At 41.5% G+C, this 24,111-nt stretch overlaps 1 protein-coding gene across 1 annotated transcript in view; it reads left to right on the forward strand.

Moving 5' to 3' along the window:
• The first annotated feature begins 12,246 nt into the window (after positions 1–12,246).
• The window catches only part of LOC139753532 (probable glutamate receptor), a 176,035-nt gene continuing 164,170 nt past the window's right edge, over positions 12,247–24,111 (forward strand). Inside the window, exons 1-2 of the mRNA XM_071670180.1 lie at positions 12,247–12,447; positions 14,964–15,106. Of these exons, the coding sequence (XP_071526281.1) occupies positions 12,247–12,447; positions 14,964–15,106 (344 nt within the window). The remainder of the gene's footprint in view (positions 12,448–14,963; positions 15,107–24,111) is intronic.

Below are 24,111 nucleotides of genomic sequence, written 5' to 3' on the forward strand. Positions count from 1 at the left end.
CTTTCCTCACTCATCCTCTCCATGTGCCCAAACCACTTCAAAACACCCTCTTCTGCTCTCTCAACCACGCTCTTTTTATTTCCACACATCTCTCTTACCCTTACGTTACTCACTCGATCAAACCACCTCACACCACACATTGTCCTCAAACATCTCATTTCCAGCACATCCATCCCCCTGCGCAAAACTCTATCCATAGTCCACGCCTCGCAACCATACAACATTGTTGGAACCACTATTCCTTCAAACATACCCATTTTTGCTTTCCGAGATAATGTTCTCGACTTCCACACATTCTTCAAGGCTCCCAGAATTTTCGCCCCCTCCTCCACCCTATGATCCACTTCCGCTTCCATGGTTCCATCCGCTGCCAGATCCACTCCCATATATCTAAAACACTTCACTTCCTCCAGTTTTTCTCCATTCAAACTCACCTCCCAATTGACTTGACACTCAACCCTACTGTACCTAATATCCTTGCTCTTATTCACATTTACTCTTAACTTTCTTCTTCCACACACTTTACCAAACTCAGTCACCAGCTTCTGCAGTTTCTCACATGAATCAGCCACCAGCGCTGTATCATCAGCGAACAACAACTGACTCACTTCCCAAGCTCTCTCATCCCCAACAGACTTCATACTTGCCCCTCTTTCCAAAACTCTTGCATTTACCTCCCTAACAACCCCATCCATAAACAAATTAAACAACTATATATATATATATATATATATATATATATATATATATATATATATATATATATATATATATATATATATATATATATATATATATAGTATTATCCCTTGGGATAGGGGAGAAAGAATACTTCCCACGTATTCCCTGCGTGTCGTAGAAGGCGACTACAATGGGAGGGAGCGCGGGGCTGGAAATCCTCCCCTCTTGTTTTTTTTAAATTTTCCAAAAGAAGGAACAGAGAAGGGGGGCCAGGTGAGGATATTCCCTCAGAGGCCCAGTCCTCTGTTCTTAACGCTACCTTGCTAACGCGTTAAAATTGCGAATAGTTTGAAAGAAAAGAAATATATAATATATTTTTTTTTTTTTTTTTTGCTTTGTCGCTGTCTCCCGCGTTTGCGAGGTAGCGCAAGGAAACAGACGAAAGAAATGGCCCAACCCACCCCCATACCCATGCCTTGATTCAATCCACTGACAGCACGTCAACCCCGGTATACCACATCGCTCCAATTCACTCTATTCTTTGCCCTCCTTTCACCCTCCTGCATGTTCAGGCCCCGATCACACAAAATCTTTTTCACTCCATCTTTCCACCTCCAATTTGGTCTCCCTCTTCTCCTCGTTCCCTCCACCTCCGACACATATATCCTCTTGGTCAATCTTTCCTCACTCATTCTCTCCATGCGACCAAACCATTTCAAAACACCCTCTTCTGCTCTCTCAACCACGCTCTTTTTATTTCCACACATCTCTCTTACCCTTACGTTACTTACTCGATCAAACCACCTCACACCAAACATTGTCCTCAAACATCTCATTTCCAGCACATCCATCCCCCTGCGCACAACTCTATCCATAGTCCACGCCTCGCAACCATACAACATTGTTGGAACCACTATTCCTTCAAACATACCCATTTTTGCTTTCCGAGATAATGTTCTCGACTTCCACACATTCTTCAAGGCTCCCAGAATTTTCGCCCCCTCCTCCACCCTATGATCCACTTCCGCTTCCATGGTTCCATCCGCTGCCAGATCCACTCCCAGATATCTAAAACACTTCACTTCCTCCAGTTTTTCTCCATTCAAACTCACCTCCCAAATGAATTGACCCTCAACCCTACTCTACCTAATAACCTTGCTCTTATTCACATTTACTCTTAACTTTCTTCTTCCACACACTTTACCAAACTCAGTCACCAGCTTCTGCAGTTTCTCACATGAATCAGCCACCAGCGCTGTATCATCATCATTCTCTCCATGTGCCCAAACCATTTCAAAACACCCTCTTCTGCTCTCTCAACCACGCTCTTTTTATTTCCACATATCTCCGTTACCCTTACATTACTTACTCGATCAAACCACCTCACACCACACATTGTCCTCAAATATTTCATTTCCAGCACATCCATCCTCCTGCGCACAACTCTATCCATAGCCCACGCCTCGGAACCATACAACATTGTTGGAACCACTATTCCTTCAACCATAGCCATTTTTGGTTTCGGAGATAATATATATATTTTCTTTTTTTTTTCTTCTTGCTTTGTCGTTGTCTCCAGCGTTTGCGAGGTAGTGCAAGGAAACAGACGAAAGAAATGGCCCAACCCACCCCCATACACATGTATATACATACGTCCACACACGCAAATATACATACCTACACAGCTTTCCATGGTTTATCCCAGACGCTTCACATGCCCTGATTCAATCCACTGACAGCACGTCAACCCCGGTATACCACATCGATCCAATTCACTCTATTCCTTGGCCGCCTTTCACCCTCCTGCATGTTCAGGCCCCGATCACACAAAATCTTTTCACTCCATCTTTCCACCTCCAATTTGGTCTCCCACTTCTCCTCGTTCCCTCCACCTACGACACATATATCCTCTTGGTCAATCTTTCCTCACTCATTCTCTCCATGTGCCCAAACCATTTCAAAACACCCTCTTCTGCTCTCTCAACCAAGCTCTTTTTATATCCACACATCTCTCTTACCCTTACGTTACTTACTCGATCAAACCACCTCACACCACACATTGTCCTCAAACATCTCATTTCCAGCACATCCACCCTCCTGCGCACAACTCTATCCATAGCCCACGCCTCGCAACCATACAACATTGTTGGAAGCACTATTCCTTCAAACATACCCATTTATGCTTTCCGAGATAATGTTCTCGACTTCCACACATTCTTCAAGGCTCCCAGATTTCCCCCCCCCCCCCCTCCTCCACACACTATGATCCACTTCCGCTTTCATGGTTCCATCCACTGCCAGATCCACTCCCAGATATCTAAAACATTTTACTTCCTCCAGTTTTTCTCCATTCAAACTTACCTCCCAGTTGAATTGACCCTCAACCCTACTGTACCTAAAAACCTTGCTCTTATTCACATTTACTCTTAACTTTCTTCTTTCACACACTTTACCAAACTCAGTCCCCAGCTTCTGTAGTTTCTCACATGAATCAGCCACCAGCGCTGTATCATCAGCGAACAACAACTTGCTCACTTCCCAAGCACTCTCATCCACAACAGACTTCATACTTGCCCCTCTTTCCAAAACTCTTGCATTCACCTCCCTAACAACCCCATCCATAAACAAATTAAACAACCATGGAGACATCACACACCCCTGCCGCAAACCTACATTCACTGAGAACCAATCACTTTCCTCTCTTCCTACACGTACACTTGCCTTACATCCTCGATAAAAACTTTTCACTGATTCAAACAACTTGCCTCCCACACCATATATTCTTAATACCTTCCACAGAGCATCTCTATCAACTCTATCATATGCCTTCTCCAGATCCATAAATGCTACATACAAATCCATTTGCTTTTCTAAGTATTTCTCACATACATTCTTCAAAGCAAACACCTGATCCACACATCCTCTACCACTTCTGAAACCACACTGCTCTTCCCCAATCTGATGCTCTGTACATGCCTTCACCCTCTCAATCAATACCCTCCCATATAATTTACCAGGAATACTCAACAAACTTATACCTCTCTAATTTGAGCACTCACTCTTATCCCCTTTGCCTTTGTACAATGGCACTATACACGCATTCCGCCAATCCTCAGGCACCTCACCATGAGTCATACATACATTAAATAACCTTACCAACCAGTCATATGAAGGCGCACCTTCATCGAACATACAAACCTCCAACAGCCAGGATCGAACCCGTGACCCCTGTGCAAGAGGCAGGCATGCTAACCGCGTTCATATGCACTTTATTCGTATTCCTATACCTCCGCGTTGTACAATTATGTTCGGTAAAACGCTATCAGCTGGCTATGTGCGTCTGTTCGGAAACAACCGATATAGACACCGTTGCTCACCATTGTGAGACGAAGGGTATTCGAGTACTTAGTATTTCGAATAGTTGTTTACTGTATTACAGTCCCATAGCCTAGCGGTTAGCATGCCTGCCTCTTGCACAGGGGTCCCGGGTTCGATCCTGGCTGTTGGAGGTTTGTATGTTCTATGAAGGTGCGCGTTCATATGCACTTTATTCGTATTCATATACCTCCGCGTTGTACAGTTAGGTTCGATAAAACGCTATCAGCTGGCTATGTGTTCTGTTCGGAAACAACCGATATACCCCGTTGCTCACCATTGTGAGACGAAGGGTATTCGAGTACTTAGTATTTCGAATAGTTGTTTCCTATAATACAGTCCCATAGCCTAGCGGGTAGCATGCCTGCCTCTTGCACAAGGGTCCCGGGTTCGATCCTGGCTGTTGGAGGTTTGTATGCTATATATATATATATATATATATATCCCTGGGGATGGGGAGAAAGAATACTTCCCACGTAATCCTCACGTGTCGTAGAAGGCAATTAAAGGGGACTTGAGCGGGGTGTAGAAACCCTTCCCTCCTTGTATTTTAACCTTCTAAAAGGGGAAACAGAAGAAGGAGTCACGCGGGGAGTGCTCATCCTTCTCGAAGGCTCAGATTGGAGTGTCTAAATGTGTGTAGATGTAACCAAGATGAGAAAAAAGGAGAGATGGGTTGTATGTTTGAGGAAAGGAACTTGGATGTTTTGGCTCTGAGTGAAACGAAGCTCAAGGGTAAAGGGGAAAAGTGATTTGGGAATGTCTTGGAAGTAAAGTCAAGGGTTAGTGAGAGGACAAGAGCAAGGGAAGGAGTAGCACTACTCCTAAAACAGGAGTGGTGGGAAAATGTGATAGGGTGTAAGAAAGTAAATTCTAGATTGATATGGGTAAAACTAAAAGTTGATGGAGAGACATGGGTGATTATTGGCGCATATGCACCTGGGCATGAGAAGAAAGATCATGAGAGGCAAGTGATTTGGGAGCAGCTGAATGAGTGTGTCAGTGGTTTTGATGCACGAGACCGGGTTATAGTGATAGGTGATTTGAATGCAAAGGTGAGTAATGTGGCAGTTGAGGGAATAATTGGTATACATGGGGTGTTCAGTGTTGTAAATGGAGATGGTGAAGAGCTTTTAGATTTATGAGCTGAAAAAGGACTGATGATTGGTTATACCTGGTTTAAAAAGAGAGATATACATACGTATACGTATGTAAGTAGGAGAGATGGCCAGAAAGCGTTATTGGATTACGTGTTAATTGATAGGCGCGCGAAAGAGAGACTTTTAGATGTAAATGTGCTGAGAGGTGCAACTGGAGGGACGTCTGATCATTATCTTGTGGAGGCGAATGTGAAGATTTGTAGAGGTTTTCAGAAAAGAAGAGAGAATGTTTGGGTGAAAAGAGTGGTGAGAGTAAGTGAGCTTGGGAAGGAGACTTGTGTGAGGAAGTACAAGGAGAGACTAAGTACAGAATGGAAAAAGGTCAGAACAAAGGAGGTAAGGGGAGTGGGGGAGGAATGGGATGTATTTAGGGAAGCAGTGATTGCCTGCGCAGAAGATGCTTGTGGCATGAGAAGCGTGGGAGGTGGGCAGATTAGAAATGGTAGTGAGTGGTGGGATGAAGAAGTAAGATTATTATCGAAAGAGAAGCGAGAGGCATTTGGACGATTTTTGCAGGGAAAAAATGCGAATGAGTGGGAGATCTATAAAAGAAAGAGGCAGGAGGTCAAGAGAACGGTGCAAGAGGTGAAAAAGAGGGCAAATGAGAGTTGGGGTGAGAGAGTACCATTAAATTTTAGGGAGAATAAAATGAAGTTTTGGAAAGAGGTAAATAAAGTGCGTAATACAAGGGAGCAAATGGGAACTTCAGTGCAGAGGACTAATGGGGAGGTGATAACAAGAAGTGGTGAAGTGAGAAGGAGATGGAGTGAGTATTTTGAAGGTTTGTTGAATGTGTTTGATGATAGAGTGGCAGATATAGGGTGTTTTGGTCGAGGTGCTGTGCAAAGTGAGAGGGTTAGGGAAAATGATTTGGTAAACAGAGAAGAGGTAGTAAAAGCTTTGCGGAAGATGAAAGCCGGCAAGGCAGCAGGTTTGGATGGTATTGCAGTGGAATTTATTAGAAAAGGGGGTGACTGTATTATTGACTGGTTGGTAAGGTTATTTAATGTATATATGACTAATGGTGAGGTGCCTGAGGATTGGCGGAATGCTTGCATAGTGCCATTGTACAAAGGCAAAGGGGATAAGATTGAGTGCTCAAATTACAGAGGTATAAGTTTGTTGAGTATTCCTGGTAAATCATATGGGAGGGTATTGATTGAGAGGGTGAAGGCATGTACAGAGCATCAGATTGGGGAAGAGCAGTGTGGTTTCAGAAGTGGTAGAAGATGTGTGGATCAGGTGTTTGCTTTGAAGAATGTATGTGAGAAATAATTAGAAAAGCAAATGGATTTGTATGTAGCATTTATGGATTTGTTGAATGTGCTTGATGATAGAGTGGCAGATATAGGGTGTTTTGGTCGATGTAGTGTGCAAAGTGAGAGGGTTAGGGAAAATGATTTGGCAAACAGAGAAGAGGTAGTAAAAGCTTAGTGGAAGATGAAAGCCGGCAAGACAGCAGGTTTGGATGGTATTGCAGTGGAATTTATTAAAAAAGGGGGTGACTGTATTGTTCACTGGTTGTTAAAGTTATCTAATGTATGTATGATTCATGGTGAGGTGCCTGAGGACTGGCGGAATTCTTGCATATTGACATTGTACAAAGGCAAAGGGGATAAGAGTGAATGCTCAAATTACAGAGGTATAAGTTCGTTGAGTATTCCTGGTAAATTATATGGGAGGGTATTGATTGAGAGGGTGAAGGCATGTACAGAGCATCAGATTGGGGAAGAGGAGTATGGTTTCAGAAGTGGTAGAGGATGTGTGGATCAGGTGTTTGCTTTGAAGAATGTATGTGAGAAATACTTAGAAAAGCAAATGGATTTGTTTGTAGCACTTATGGATCTGGAGAAGGCATATGATGGAAGGTATTAAGAGTATATGGTGTGGGAGGCAGGTTGTTAGAAGCAGTGAAAGGTTTTTATCGAGGATGTAAGGCATGTGTACGTGTAGGAAGAGAGAAAAGTGATTGGTTCTCAGTGAATGTAGGTTTGCGGCAGGGGTGTGTGATGTCTCCATGGTTGTTTACTTTGTTTATGGATGGGGTTGTTAGGAAGGTGAATGGAAGAGTTTTGGAAAGAGGGGTAAGTATGCAGTCTGTTGTGGATGAGAGAGCTTGGGAAGTGAGTCAGTTGTTGTTCGCTGACGATACAGGGCTGGTGGCTGATTCATGTGAGAAACTGCAGAAGCTGGTGACTGAGTTTGGTAAAGTGTGTGAAAGAAGAAAGTTAAGAGTAAGTGTGAATAAGAGCAAGGTTATTAGGTACAGTAGGGTGTAGGGACAAGTCAATTGGGAGGTAAGTTTGAATGTAGAAAAACTGGAGGAAGTAAAGTGTTTTAGATATTTGGGAGTGGATCTGGCAGCGGATGGAACCATGGAAGCGGAAGTGAAACATAGGTTGGGGGAGAGGGCGAAAATTCTGGGGGCCTTGAAGAATGTGTGGAAGTCGAGAACATTATCTCGGAAAGTAAAAATGGCTATGTTTGAAAGAATAGTGGTTCCAACAATGTTGTATGGTTGTGAGGCGTGGGCTATGGATAGAGTAGTGCGCAGGAGGGTGGATGTCCTGGAAATGAGATGTTTGAGGACAATATTTGGTGTGAGGTGGTTTGATCGAGTAAGTAATGTAAGGGTAAGAGAGATGTGTGGAAATAAGAACAGAGTGGTTGAGAGAGCAGAAGAGGGTGTTTTGAAATGGTTTGGTCGCATGGAGAGAATGAGTGAGGAAAGATTGATTAAGAGGATATATGTGTCGGAGGTGGAGGGAACGAGGAGAAGTGGGAGACCAAATTGGAGGTGGAAAGATGGAGTGAAAAAGATTTTGAGTGATCGGGGCTTGAACATGCAGGAGGGTGAAAGGCGGGCACGGAATAGAGTGAATTGGATCGATGTGGTATACCGGGGTCGACGTGCTGTCAACGGATTGAATCAGGGCATGTAAAGCGTCTGGGGTAAACCATGGAAAGTTGTGTGGGGCCTGGATGTGGAAAGGGTGCTGTGGCTTCGGGCATTATTGCATGAGAGCTAGAGACTGAATGTGAACAAATGGGGCCTTTGTTGTCTTTTCCTAGCGCTACTTCGCACACATGAGGGGGGAGGGGGATGTTAATCCATGTGTGGCGAGGTGGTGATGGGAATGAATAAAGGCAGACAGTGTGAATTGTGTGCATGGGTACATATATGTATGTCTGTGTGTGTGTATATATGTGTACATTGAGATGTATGTGCATGTATATTTGCGTGTGTGGACGTGTATGTATATAGATGTGTATGGGGGTGGGTTGGGCCATTTCTTTCGTCTGTTTCCTTGCGCTACCTCGCTAACGCGGGAGAGAGCGACAAAGCAAAATGAAAATAAAATATATATATATATATATATATATATATATATATATATATATATATATATATATATATATATATATATATATATATATATATATATCGATAATGAGATGTCCATGAATAAGGCATTCAGTTACCCGTGCCTTCTCAGCTAATCAAAAAGAAAGGAAAACTAAATGTTCAGAAGTGGTCCTGACATCTAAGATATCTTTCTGAGCCACACGAAGTGTAATGTGAAGTAACAAAGACAGTATAGATATTACAGAGATTCCAATTATGTTTACTGTATGAGGTATGAAAAAGAGTGTCATCATAGAAAGCGGGAATGTTGTGAGGATTATAAGGAAGTGAGCTGGGAAAGAGATGATGGCTTGGAATAGAGTGCAACAGAAAAATGTAGTGGTGAATCGCCAACGTATGGGTGCATTTTGATCATCTCTTCAGGGGAGGAAATCGATGACGTAATGGTTGAGGAGTATAGGAGAGAAGAGCAGTAAGGGTCGCCGCTGTTGATGTAGAGAGAGGGGGATGTTGATCCATTAATAATCACCGTGATGGATCTGCCAGAGAGGAAGCCATTTATGAGGCAGCTGAGTGAGGGAGGAAAGTGATAATATTGAAGTCTGGAGATAAGATCCCGATGCCACGCATATCAAGGGTAGCAGTGTGGGGCTGTTCTGCCAGAGTGGATTACCAGACATAGACAAGACAGGAAAGGATACCAATGATAAGCCTTGCCTTGCAGAAAACATCTTGTAATCAGAGGGAGAAATGTGCAAGTCAAGATGCTTAAGGAAGTGAGAGATTAGGAGAGCTTCTAAGATTTTTTCCTTAAGGAAATAATAAATTCAGACCAAATATGCAATACTCTGAAGCAACATCTTTCTTTTGGAGGTTTTTACTGGTCTCAATAACATCATCCTCAGTTCCCTCATCCACAGCTTTGTATCTGTCCCCATCCACAGCTTTGTATCTGTCCCCATCCACAGCTTTGTATCCGACCTTATCCACAGCTTCATCACTGGGCCCACCAACAGCTTCCCAATTGAAAATATAATTCTATTTGAGTAGAAATAGATGAAAAGGTACTTGCACAAGTTTGACAGCAAGGTCTTTTAGATCATGAGGTGAAGCCTCCAAATCTATGCATGTTGCTCTTTGAAAAGGAAGTGTTTTTTCTTTTAACTACATGAAAAGATGCTATGGGGAAGGGCATAATATAAGTCACAGGTGCGTCAGGGAGTGAGGGAAGGAGCCGTCCAAGGAGAAGCTAGAAGAGAAATAAGTATCATGAAGGTTGTATCATTCATCAGAAGGAAAGTCCTGAATGTCTCTTCACTCATCGTAAATGGATAAGCAACGGAAAGGCACAACGAAATACGGTGTGAGAGAGAAATATGGCATAAAACTAGAAAGACCGTTCGGGAACGCTTCGTATTAAGAATGATAATCTTTCAATAATTCTGAAAGAAAAAAAAAGCAGAAATGAAGTTGGAGAATGGAGAGCTTATGCAGGCCCACTGTGCCAGGCCTCTTGTTCGAGTTTAGGCAGGTTCAATATGCCAGGTCACTTGTTCGAACGGCCCTCGTGTATGAATGACCAATGGATTGAAAGAAGATATACTGTTAGAAACAGAGGAAAATCTGACTATTTTCAGTACACTCTACTGTGAAGAGAGGATATCTGACTCTCAGTATACCATGGTATGTACTCAGCAGAGACGAAAGAATCCCCGAGCAGGGACAGTGATGTCATCAAGTAAAGCAGAAAATATCTTTAGTTACTCTGGTCAGCGTTATTAAAGTGATGATACTGATATTCAGAGGAGTCAGCCAGATAAAGAAATACAAAGGAACACAAACAGCAATCGACCATTGGGTCCTTTCGAGTCTGTTTGTGAGAGTGGAAGATATCAAAAACTCAGGTTTGAGTGGTAAAAGTTTGAAGGTATAGAAATAGTTCAAAGTGAATGACCTGCAAATTGTCATTTTGAATAGAGGCGATAACAATGAGAGTCGTGGACTTGAAGCGAAATATGAATTGTGCCTTTTCTTAAACGTAACTATGGTACTACTTTCAACAACTCTGCTAAAATTCCTGTTGAAGGAAAAGTACTTCACTTCGTTCGAGGTAAATCGTTTGCCCACGAGCTTGCATCCATTACCACGAGTAGAATCAGACAAATAAATTCTTAGGCGATTTGATAGATCAAGATTATCAAAACCTTTGATCATTTTGAGTAATTGTGTTAATCACCTCTTAACCTTCTTTTTTTTCTCAAGCTAACTAGATTTATGTCTTACAATCTCATCTTGTAAGATTTGTTTCTCAGTCCAGGAATTATCTTGTAGCTCGACCCTCTGCTATCTCCACTGTGTCTATCTTTTCGTTAGGTAAGGTGACCAAAATTGAACACAACATTCAAGATGTAGACGAACCAATGAATTGTAAAGGGTAACGATGATTTCCCTGGACTTAAATTCTAGGGCTCTACCTATGAAAGCAAGAATTTTGTTTTCTCTTTTCACTGCTTTTGTGCACCGTTTACTTGGCTTTAGATCACCAGAAATCATTACACCTAAGTCTTTTCCTCATTTACCTTTCGCAGTTCAACAGAATTTATACTGTAGCTTGTCTTTTCGATTTTTCTTCCAATATGTAAAACTTTGCTCTTATCGATATCAAAATTAACTTGCCACTTATGAACCCAACTCATCAGTGGAGCTGTAGATATTCAAGTTCATTTGTATATTTATTACCAGGTTTGTATCATCAACGAATTCTGATATCTTACAATGCAGTCCATCACCAATGTTATCAATATATATGAGGAAAAGGACCGGTCCCAAGACCGATCCTTGTGGCACTCTACTTGTTACGCCTAACCATTCTAAAGCTTGATCACTAATCACTACTTCCTGTTTACTGCCAGTTAATCAATTTTCTGTCCACTAAAGTACAACTCCATCAATACCATGTGACTTAATTTCTGCTGGTGGGAAATGCAGTAAGTTAAGAGACATCTACTAGAGTGTGGTCAGAGAAACCAATCGGAGAGAGAGAGAGAGAGAGAGAGAGAGAGAGAGAGAGGAGAGAGAGAGAGAGAGAGAGAGAGAGAGAGAGAGAGAGAGAGAGAGAGAGAGAGAGAGAGTATTTACCTATAATTTTGGGGCTTAAAGTTGCAACATGTAGTGTGTTGGGAGAGTGGTTGTAACGGTCTAATGTTTTTGAATTCATTTAGTGACGCTTATTGTTGACTTGAGAGTCCTTAACAAATGGTATTACATAAAGTTATGAATTGACAATAGTTCATAGCCAAAGTAACACTATATCAAGAGGATACCATCTATCATCTCTTATGCTTTAGGTAAACTGAGACAATGGGACCTCACTGGTTGATGAGAATCCTGGTCCTGATGTTCTCATCTGGGGAAGGCCGCTCACATACTTCAGGGAAATTCTCAAATGATGAGGCCTTTCACCAGGAGACTGTGCCTTGCACACGAGTCGAAGTCGTGACTCTCCCAAATCCTATACTGTCTGCAAATGTAGAACAGCAGACAGAACCGATCCCATCTGTAAGCAGAGAAGGTAAAGAAATATGCGTTGCAAAAGAATATTTGAAAGGATCAGCAGCGGCTTACACTGAGCCGTTAGACGCTCACACAAAAAGGAGAGTTATGATGGATATATCTTTAAGGACCCTGGAAATAGAAGACGCTGAAGATATGTCCATACTGTCGGTTGAGGCATCAGTAAGTCAAGTGTTGGTAGATGTGGAGAGGCAAGAACTGAGGGAATGTGATCTGGTGTTGACTTATGATGCTGGGTTCAGTCAACAAGCCAAGCTGCAGGACCTACTGCTACTGTATAATACACCGCAGGTTAGTGATTTATTTCATGGGCTATAGTCAGTCACCTGCACTGATAGATTTGCCTCTGGTTTATAGTCAGTCACCTGCACTGATAGATTTGCCTCTGGTTTATAGTCAGTCACCTACACTACTACATCTGCATCTGGTCTATAGTCAGTCACCTGAACCATTTCATTTGTCTCTCGTCTATAGTCAATCACCTGCACTGCTTCATCTGCCCCAAATTTCCCGACGATACGAAAGTAGGAGGTATAGCTGTAGACAGGTGGGACTGCGAAATGATTCAAAGAGATCTTAAAGTACTAGGAGAGTGGTCAGACAGATGGCAAATGAAGTTTAATGTAGTCAAGTGTAAAGTTATGCACTTTGAAGGCAAGAATATACGTTACGACTATAGATTATTTGGAAACTCTCTAACTAAAGTAAATGAAGAAAAAGACATTTGAGTTGTCTTTAGCAGCAATTTGAAAGACAGTAAACAGCGTCAAGCAACAAGTAAAAAAGGCAACCAAATGTTAGGTTTCATAACCAGAAACATAGATTACAAGACACCAGAAACAATTCTCATTCTTTATAATTCTATAGTAAGACCACACTTTGAATATGCTGTCCATTTTTGGTCACCAAACTATAAAAAGATGAGGCAAAATTAGAGTAAGTACAAAGAGGCTCGACAAAACTGATCCCATTCTTTAGAAATCCGGCATACGAAGAGAGGCTAAAAGGATCGGATCTCATCTCCCATAAAAAAGTAGACTTAGCGGCGACTTAATCCAAGTGTTCAAAATTTTGAGTTCAATATAATAAACCGCGAGCATCTTTTCGAAATACAAGAAAATACGGTTACCGGGACAAATGTAATAAAACTCAAAGCTAAAAGATGTACAGACGTGGAAAAACCTTTTCATATAGGTGTTTTAAGCGCTAGAATAAGTTACCGTCAGACGTAGAGAGTGCTATAACTATAAATACCTTCAAAAGTCGTTTAGACAAATATTTCATAAATTCAGGTATACTTTGAGAAAAACGCCATTAATAAACGTATAAACGACAGCGGTAACGGCGACGCTAGAAGGATAATGTACAGCAGCGGGGAGTCGGTGATAGCTTAGAAAGAAGCTGAGCGAAATTACATTTTTTATCAAGTTAAACTTTTTTTTCAGACAACCTAATCGTGGGCCAGTCAGGCCTCCTGTGGCCTGTCTTTCTCATGTAAAGTTCTCATGTAAACGTTTGGTCTATAGTCAGTCACCTGCACTGCTAGATCTGCTTCTGGTCTATAGTCAGTCACCTACACTGCTAGATCTGCTTCTGGTCTATAGTCTGTCACCTACAAAACTGCCTCCGTTCTTTTCACTGAATATTCAAAATTTACATAAGGTGTCTACACTATTGTCGTCACTGATGTTTAATGGTCGAATTTTCTGGGACTTGTAGACTACAGTGGATCAGGTTCATCTCTATATTTCATATTTCCTCGGGAAGGTTGCCTTAGAGGATTCCAGTAATGGGAAATCAGCTGGTCAGTTGCTGCAACTATATGATCAGCAGTAGTTTAGTGACATGTGTAACCACATTCTGCAAACTTCAGTACTGGTTGTCAAACCTTTCAGTTATCTTCTGTAGTCACGCTATGTCTTCCTTCTTATCTTTAATCTTATCAAAAATATACTTTTGCGTACCTGTATAACAATCCATAGGAGTTCACCAAAGGGAAAGTGTGATCTCATCTTTACATGTTGAAAAATGCGTAATGATTTCTCGCAAGTTTAAATTTCATTTTCATTTCCGTATTCCATATATTATAAAGTGTTTTATCTGATTCTCTTTTTTCGTGGAATTTGTAAAGTGCTACGAGCTAATGGTTATTCAGCACTTTTTAACATGTAAAAAAGATGTCTACAAATGCATCTAAGAATTCAGAGCTATTCATATGGAATTGTGTATTTTGCCTCCGTTTCCAGCAATCGTCAGTTTTTTTACATTAACGTCATCATCTAGAGTTTCTCCAACATTTTACTTCTTCAATTCTTATTGTGTAATTCATTTAGAAATCTGACTCGTATATCTTTGCCATCTTCTTAAGTACATCTTCCACGGTGTCATGGATATGTAGGTATCATGCACTGGGTCAGGTCTCCTCTCCATTACGTGACCATGAGGTCCTCAGACGACAAGCAAAAATATCAAAATGACTTTCCTGTTGTGAGAGGAAGATCGGACTTTAACACCTCTATCTTTCACAGCATATCCCCATGTCTCCAGTTCCAACATACCTTGCTATTTACATCTGATATGATTATCAGCTTTGCCCATAGTGTATAACTTTGTAAATTAGTCTGCCCTATACTAGTGTCCTGGCATTGCAATGATAGGATGGATAAAGTAAGGGAATATTTGCAAGGGAGGTGAACTGATATTGTTGCCTGGGTCATCTTTCTGTATTCTACTTGTCCAGGTGAGTGTATGAGGTAATGCATACATGCCTAGCTCTACATACTGTATGTGTCCTCATTAACCACCAGGAGGCGCGAGTCAACAAACCAGACGTGCTGAGGTTGGTGTCTAAGTCAATCTTGCGTCGCAAATACCCTTCACTGCAAACACATCTTGAGCGTCTTCGTACCCACACCAGCAACAATGACGATATCAGGAGATATCGTAGCAGGTAGGAAAAAAAGAAAGGTCATAAAAGCAACTTCTGTTATCGTTTTACTTCTAGGCGAACAAACTGACAATGTTAACAGTCTGTCCATCGATGCATTCCTTCCATTCGTTTGTATTCCTTTGAGGGGAGAGTAAGAGAGATGACAGTAACTGATCATAGAGAAGTGAAATATTAGGGTCTTAAAGGTGGATACATAAGTAATCAGTGTCTAGGTAACAGTAAGTCTTAGCTTATCTTTTTTTTATAGATGTTAAAGCACGACCTACTAGATGACCAATTAATGGACTGGACGTACAGAAAGGTTAACTGATAGATAAGGGCAAACACGTCAAATAACAAGTATCAAACAAAACACCGAATGTTTCGAAGTAACGAACACATCAGGCATCTTATTTAACAATGTTATCAGTGATGTTGATAACTAGATATGTACACGTAAGAAATTTCTTACACATACCTTGGACATTACTATAATCCTTTTTCGTGGTAATCTTCTATAACTTCTGCAGGGTTAAGCAGCTAGGGAGTAACATTATTGATAATGCCATTTGCTTTCTCGTGAGTATAAGATATACCTTGCCTACTGTGTACAGTACAATGTTCTACATCCAAGGTTCCATGATATATGCTTTTCCATCTTTCTTCCTCAATAATATTTCTTCCTGACCAACACAGTGGACAGTGTCAAGCTTGAACTATTTACATGCGTGTGAATCTAACACATTTGGACGTATACTCGTGTAGAAAACACAGGTGCGGTAAGATTTACCCCTTTTGCCGTCCCTAATATCAAGTAAGTCGTCTTACGCCAGATTTTTTTTTTTTTTTTTTTTTTTGCTTTGTCGCTGTCTCTCGCGTTTGCGAGGTAGCGCAAGGAAACAGACGAAAGAAATGGCCCAACCCACCCCCATACACATGTATATACATACGTCCACACACGCAAATATACATACCTACACAGCTTTCCATGGTTTACCCCAGACGCTTCACATGCCCTGATTCAATCCACTGACAGCACGTCAGCCCCGGTATACCACATCGATCCAATTCACTCTATTCCTTGCCCTCCTTTCATCCTCCTGCATGTTCAGGCCCCGATCACACAAAATCTTTTTCACTTCATCTTTCCACCTCCAATTTGGTCTCCCACTTCTCCTCGTTCCCTCCACCTCCGACACATATATCCCCTTGGCCAATCTTTCCTCACTCATTCTCTCCATGTGCCCAAACCATTTCAAAACACCCTCTTCTGCTCTCTCAACCACGCTCTTTTTATTTCCACACATCTCTCTTACCCTTACGTTACTTACTCGATCAAATCACCTCACACCACACATTGTCCTCAAACATCTCATTTCCAGCACATCCATCCTCCTGCGCACAACTCTATCCATAGCCCACGCCTCGCAACCATACAACATTCTTGGAACCACTATTCCTTCAAACATACCCATTTTTGCGTTCCGAGATAATGTTCTCGACTTCCACACATTCTTTAAGGCTCCCAGGATTTTCGCCCCCTCCCCCACCCTATGATCCACTTCTGCTTCCATGGTTCCATCCGCTGCCAGATCCACTCCCAGATATCTAAAACACTTTACTTCCGCCAGTTTTTCTCCATTCAAACTTACCTCCCAATTGACTTGACCCTCAACCCTACTGTACCTAATAACCTTGTTCTTATTCACATTTACTCTTAACTTTCTTCTTTCACACACTTTACCAAACTCAGTCACCAGCTTCTGCAGTTTCCCACATGAATCAGCCACCAGCGCTGTATCATCAGCGAACAACAACTGACTCACTTCCCAAGCTCTCTCATCCCCAACAGACTTCATACTTGCCCCTCTTTCCAAAACTCTTGCATTTACCTCCCTAACAACCCCGTCCATAAACAAATTAAACAACCATGGAGACATCACACACCCCTGCCGTAAACCTACATTCACTGAGAACCAATCACTTTCCTCTCTTCCTACACGTACACATGCCTTACATCCTCGATAAAAACTTTTCACTGCTTCTAACAACTTGCCTCCCACATCAAATATTCTTAATACCTTCCACAGAGCATCTCTATCAACTCTATCATAAGCCTTCTCCAGATCCATGAATGCTACATACAAATCCATTTGCTCACGCCAAATATATATATATATATATATATATATATATATATATATATATATATATATATATATATATATATATATATATTTTTTTTTTTTTTTTGGCTTTGTCGCTGTCTCCCGCGTTTGCGAGGTAGCGCAAGGAAACAGACGAAAGAAATGACCCAACCCACCCCCATACACATGTATATACATACGTCCACACACGCAAATATACATACCTACACAGCTTTCCATGGTTTACCCCAGACGCTTCATATGCCTTGATTCAATCCACTGACAGCACGTCAACCCCGGTATACCACATCGCTCCAATTCACTCTATTCCTTGCCCTCCTTTCACCCTCCTGCATGTTCAGGCCCCCATCACACAAAATCTTTTTCACTCCATCTTTCCACCTCCAATTTGGTCTCCCTCTTCTCCTCGTTCCCTCCACCTCCGACACATATATCCTCTTGGTCAATCTTTCCTCACTCATTCTATCCATGTGCCCAAACCATTTCAAAACACCCTCTTCTGCTCTCTCAACCACGCTCTTTTTATTTCCACACATCTCTCTTACCCTTACTTTACTTACTCGATCAAACCACCTCACACCACACATTGTCCTCAAACATCTCATTTCCAGCACATCCATCCTCCTGCGCACAACTCTATCCATAGCCCACGCCTCGCAACCATACAACATTGTTGGAACAACTATTCCTTCAAACATACCCATTTTTGCTTTCCGAGATAATGTTCTCGACTTCCACACATTCTTCAAGGCTCCCTGAATTTTCGCCCCCTCCCCCACCCTATGATCCACTTCCGCTTCCATGGTTCCATCCGCTGCCAGATCCACTCCCAGATATCTAAAACACTTCACTTCCTCCAGTTTTTCTCCATTCATACTCACCTCCCAATTGACTTGACCCTCAACCCTACTGTACCTGATAACCTTGCTCTTATTCACATTTACTCTTAACTTTCTTCTTCCACACACTTTACCAAACTCAGTCACCAGCTTCTGCAGTTTCTCACATGAATCAGCCACCAGCGCTGTATCATCAGCGAACAACAACTGACTCACTTCCCAAGCTCTCTCATCCCCAACAGACTTCATACTTGCCCCTCTTTCCAAAACTCTTGCATTCACCTCCCTAACAACCCCATCCATATATATATATATATATATATATAGGGGATAGGGGAGAAAGAATACTTCCCACGTATTCCCTGCGTGTCGTAGAAGGCGACTAAAAGGGGAGGGAGCGGGTGGCTGGAAATCCTCCCCTTTCTTGTTTTTTTTTTTTTTTTTTTTTTTTTTTTTTAATTTTCCAAAAGAAGGAACAGAGAAGGGGGTCAGGTGAGGATATTCCCTCTAAGGCCCAGTTCTCTGTTCTTAACGCTACCTCGCTAACGCGGGAAATGGCAAATAGTTTGGTAAAGTGTGTGGAAGAAGAAAGTTAAGAGTAAATGTGAATAAGAGCAAGGTTATTAGGTACAGTAGGGTTGAGGGTCAAGTCAATTGGGAGGTGAGTTTGAATGGAGAAAAACTGGAGGAAGTGAAGTGTTTTAGATATCTGGGAGTGGATCTGTCAGCGGATGGAACCATGGAAGCGGAAGTGGATCATAGGGTGGGGGAGGGGGCGAAAATTTTGGGAGCCTTGAAAAATGTGTGGAAGTCGAGAACATTATCCCGGAAAGCAAAAATGGGTATGTTTGAAGGAATAGTAGTTCCAACAATGTTGTATGGTTGCGAGGCGTGGGCTATGGATAGAGTTGTGCGCAGGAGGATGGATGTGCTGGAAATGAGATGTTTGAGGATAATGTGTGGTGTGAGGTGGTTTGATCGAGTAAGTAACGTAAGGGTAAGAGAGATGTGTGGAAATAAAAAGAGCGTGGTTGAGAGAGCAGAAGAGGGTGTTTTGAAATGGTTTGGGCACATGGAGAGAATGAGTGAGGAAAGATTGACCAAGAGGATATATGTGTCGGAGGTGGAGGGAGCGAGGAGAAGAGGGAGACCAAATTGGAGGTGGAAAGATGGAGTGAAAAGGATTTTGTGTGATCGGGGCCTGAACATGCAGGAGGGTGAAAGGAGGGCAAGGAATAGAGTGAATTGGAGCGATGTGGTATACAGGGGTTGACGTGCTGTCAGTGGATTGAATCAAGGCATGTGAAGCGTCCGGGGTAAACCAAGGAAAGCTGTGTAGGTATGTATATTTGCGTGTGTGGACGTGTGTATGTACATGTGTATGGGGGGGGTTGGGCCATTTCTTTCATCTGTTTCCTTGCGCTACCTCGCAAACGCGGGAGACAGCGACAAAGTATAAAAAAAAAAAAAAAAAAAAAAAAAAAAAAAATATATATATATATATATATATATATATATATATATATATATATATATATATATATATATATATATATATATATATATATATATATATATATATATATATATGTAACATTTGGCTTATTAAAATCAAGCGTCATCTTCCACTCACCAGTGCTACAATACCCGCTTGCAGGATTTTAACCATAAACCCTTGTCTCAAGAACTTATATTTACAATCATGATGTTATATTATACCAGAGAACAAAATCATTTCTATCAGTGAAAATTTTAAGCCATGCAATTGTAAGATATTTATGTGTCTTTTAATGTTGTGCTCTATCACACTAACTCAGCTTAGAATAATTCAGTCTACCTTGATTGATGTTTCTGAGGAGAGTACATTTTCTATTTAAGAAATAATAAGAGGTCGGTCTAATGTATACACCTTCCATAACTATGAGGTGCTTTCTTTAGATGGTTGAGAGTCACCCAGGCCAGGTATGTTGTGGTCCTTCATCATGTTGTGTGAACGTTGTCATTATGTTGTTGCAGTGGCAGGACGAGGAGGTCACCGGTCAACACGGGCGCTGGTGGCGGTACCTACTGTGACAACTGCTCCCTCGCCCTCTCTCTGGCTATGTAAGTATTGCACACATTTATTACGTAGTAGGTTGTAGACAGCTGGTGACGGTACCTACTGTGACAACTGCTCCCTCGCCCTCTCTCTGGCTATGTAAGTATTGTACACATTTATTACGTAGTAGGTTGTAGACAGCAGCTGCCCAGGGTAGTACAGCTTCCCTCATTTAGAATTGTTGAGTACTGTAGATGTTCGAACTCATCTTGCACCTCCCACATCAAGACTGCAGGTCACACATTCTGTTCCATCGGTACTCACTTCCTGGATTGAATCAAACATATCTCCTTTATGTCCATCATATGTATGTTCTCCTCGCTTTTACCTCGTGTCTAGTGCCTTTTTCCTTCTTTTCATGACTTCTTGATGTTATCTCACTTTTTTAAAGTCACTGATTACATTATGGCAGGTGGGCAGGTGAAAAATGGTAGTAATTGCTGAGAGGAAGATATCAAATTGCTAGTGAAAGAAAAGAGAAGTGGTGTATGAACGTTATCTGCATACAAGGAGTGAACGTGGTCAGGATATGTACAAGAAAAAGCGGCAGGAGGTAAAGAGGAAGGTACAGGGGTTGAAAAATGACAGCTGAATTGAGCGAGTATCAGTAAACTTCAGGGAGACTAAGGACCAGATTGATAGTTTGAGGAAAAAAAAAACTTGAGAATAAATGGAGACATTAATGAAGGGAACAAATGGAGACAGTTACTGGTATAAAACAGGTGAACACGGGATGGGGTGAGTATTCTGAGAATGTGTTCGATAATAAGATGGCAGATATGGAATGTTCTGGATATGTAGGTAAGAAAATTAAAAGAATAATTTACTATGCAACAAAATTTTACTTTTTTTTGTTATTGCGTAATAAGTGTTGTTTCCTAATAAACTGCGTCTGAAGATTATAGAAAATTGCTATTATTCCCTTCAAAGTTTGCTTTGGTGATCAGGACAGTGATGTTTTGTAATTTACCTATTCTTCAAAACATTCCAGATAGATTTAGTGTTGAGTAACTGATATAGAACTTTCTAGAAGTTTCCAGTAATATAGACAGTAGTATAGATATAAGGGCCTTATGCCAACCAGTTCCTTTTTCTAAGATGGTATCGAGAGGCTGCAAGCATCTGGCAGATGCATTTTGCTATGTCTGCCGCCAATTTATGTAAACAAGAGGGAAAAAGTACTACGTAGAAACATCAGCTAAGATGTGCGAGGCCTACAAGGCATATTTCGGCATGCCTATCCCCAGGGGGTCAAGACAAACTCTGGCCACCTCATTTCAACAGCGAACAATGAAAAAAAGAAGAAAAACTCTGGAAGGTAATATAGACAATCGTTGCTCTTTTGATGGCAGAATTTTGATATAGAATTTCTTAGAATTTTTGAAATTTAGAAAAAATTTAGTTTAATTCTTTTTTGAATTTTCAATTCTATTACAAAAAATATCATATATGAAACAAGCTGAGAGAATCTTTTACACAATAGTCATGGTTGAAATAAATCTATAAACAAACATATTTTTCCATAATCGCAATTTTATATTGTTCTTCTGCAGGATTGTACAGAAGAGAAAAGAAAGCCATGAAGTTCGTTACCCTAAGATTTTGGCGGGAACCCAGTGACCACTGAAGCAATTGCTACTTCTGCATGTGGACCTTCCAAACATCGGACTAGCAAGAATACACCTGCTATCACATATCTGGACCTTCACTGCTCATGAAATAACCCTTATGAAACAATTTGTCACAGCTCTAGATAAGGAGTCTGCAGCATTCAAGTACCTTCAAGACTTCTTCCCTAAGCTGTCTGAAGCAAAAGTCAAAGCTTGTCTTCGTCGGATCACAGAAAAGAAGATCCTGGAATGCAAGGATTCCTCTGAGAACCTCACTAGGAAGGGGAAACCAGTTTGGTACAGCTTTGTTGCAGTGGTTCGGGGCTTCCTGGGCAATCACAAGGCCGAAAACTATGTGGAACTGGTTGAGACTATGGTGAAGAACTACGGCAAAATGGACTGCAGGATGTCCCTCAGAGTCCATATCCTTGACGCTCGTCCTGATGAATTTAAGGAGAAGATGGCAGTGTATTCGGAGGAGCGAAAGCGAACGCTTCCACCAGGATATACTGGACTCTAAACGCCGCGATCAAGGAACATATAACAAAAACATGATGGGAGACAATATTTTGGGTCTGCTTTGTGAAAGTGATCTACAGTACAATCGTAAATCTCGTAGAACTACTCACTTTTAGATCTATTGTGATCACTTTTGTTCAGCGTCAATGTAAATGATATTAATTTTGATTCATTTGCTGTTTATCTGACTTAATGTGAGTAAAAAAGTGCAAATTCGTGCGTTGTCCAGTTGGAAATGGGTAAATTTCAAAATATTGCTGTCCTGGTCACAAAAGCAAAGGTTTAAAGGGAACAATATCTTCTCTCTCTACTTTTTGCACATAAGCAATTAGGAAATAACTTTCACTACCCAGGAACAAAAATTGTGTTACACAGTGATTTGGTGAAAAAGGAAAGAGACGATAAAAGCGATGGTAAGAGGAAGTGCGGCAAAGAGGCTGGGGTGGATAGGACAGCAGTTGAATCTCTTCATAAAGGAGTTGATTCTGATGTTCATTTGTAAGAAAGGATTTGAACTACATATACTCTCAGTGCTTGTATAGCTCAGGGCGAGGTGCTTTGAGAATTGGCAGAGTGCCTATATAATGCGATTGTTGTTTCAGGTGTTGCGGGATGGCGATGTGAATGCATGGAGGCAGACAGTATGAATTATATACATGTGTATATGTGTATATGTCTGTATGCGTATATATATATATATATATATATATGTATACGTTCAGATGTATAGGTATGCATATTTGCGTGCGTGGACGTGTATGTATATACATGTGTGTGTGTGTGTGGGATGGGCCATTCTTTTGTCTATGCCTGGGGATAGGGGAGAAAAAATACTTCCCACGCATTCCTCACGTGTCGTAGATGGTGACTAAAGGGGACGGGAGCGGGGGCTGGAAACCCTCCCCTCCTTGCATTTTAACTTTCTAAAAGGGGAAACAGAAGAAGGAGTCACGCGGGGAATGCTAATCCTCCTCGAAGGCTCAGACTGGGGTGTCTAAATGTGTGTGGATGTAAGCAAGATGAGAAAAAAAGGAGAGATAGTTAGTCCGTTTGAGGAAAAGAACCTGGGTGTTTTTGCTCTGAATGAAACGAAGCTCAAGGGTAAAGGGGAAGAGTGGTTTGGGAATGTCTTGGGAGCAAAGTCAGGTGTTAGTGAGAGGGGTTAGTGAGAGGACAAGAGCAAGGGAAGGAGTAACACTACTACTCCTGAAACAAGAGTGGTGGGAGTATGTGACAGAGCGTAAGAAAGTACTCTCTAGATTGATATGGGTAAAACTGAAACTTGATGGAGAGAGATGGGTGATTATTGGTGCATATGCCCTTAGGCATGAGAAAAAAGATCATGAGAGGCAAGTGTTTTGGGAGCAGCTGCGTGAGTGTGTTGGTAGTTTTGATGCACGAGACCGGGTTATAGTGGTGGGTGATTTAAATGCAAAGGTGAGTAATGTGGCAGTTGAGGGAATAATTGGTGTACATGGAGTGTTCAGTGTTATACAGGGAAATGGTGAAGAGCTTGTAGATTTATGTGCTGAAAAAAGACTGGTGATTGGGAATACCTGGTTTAAAAAGAGATATTATATACATAAGTATACGTATGTAAGTAGGACAGATGGCCAGAGAACGTTATTGGATGAGAAGTTAATTGAATGGCGCGCGAAATAGAGACTTTTCGATGTTAATGTGCTGAGAGGTGCAACTGGAGGGATGTCTGATCATTATCTTGTGGAGGCGAAGGTGAAGATTTGTAGAGGATTTTAGAAAAGACTAGAGAATGTTGGGGTGAAAAGAGTGG

This window comes from Panulirus ornatus, chromosome 14, assembly GCF_036320965.1.
Source record: "Panulirus ornatus isolate Po-2019 chromosome 14, ASM3632096v1, whole genome shotgun sequence".
NCBI classification, from domain to species: Eukaryota; Metazoa; Arthropoda; class Malacostraca; order Decapoda; family Palinuridae; genus Panulirus; species Panulirus ornatus.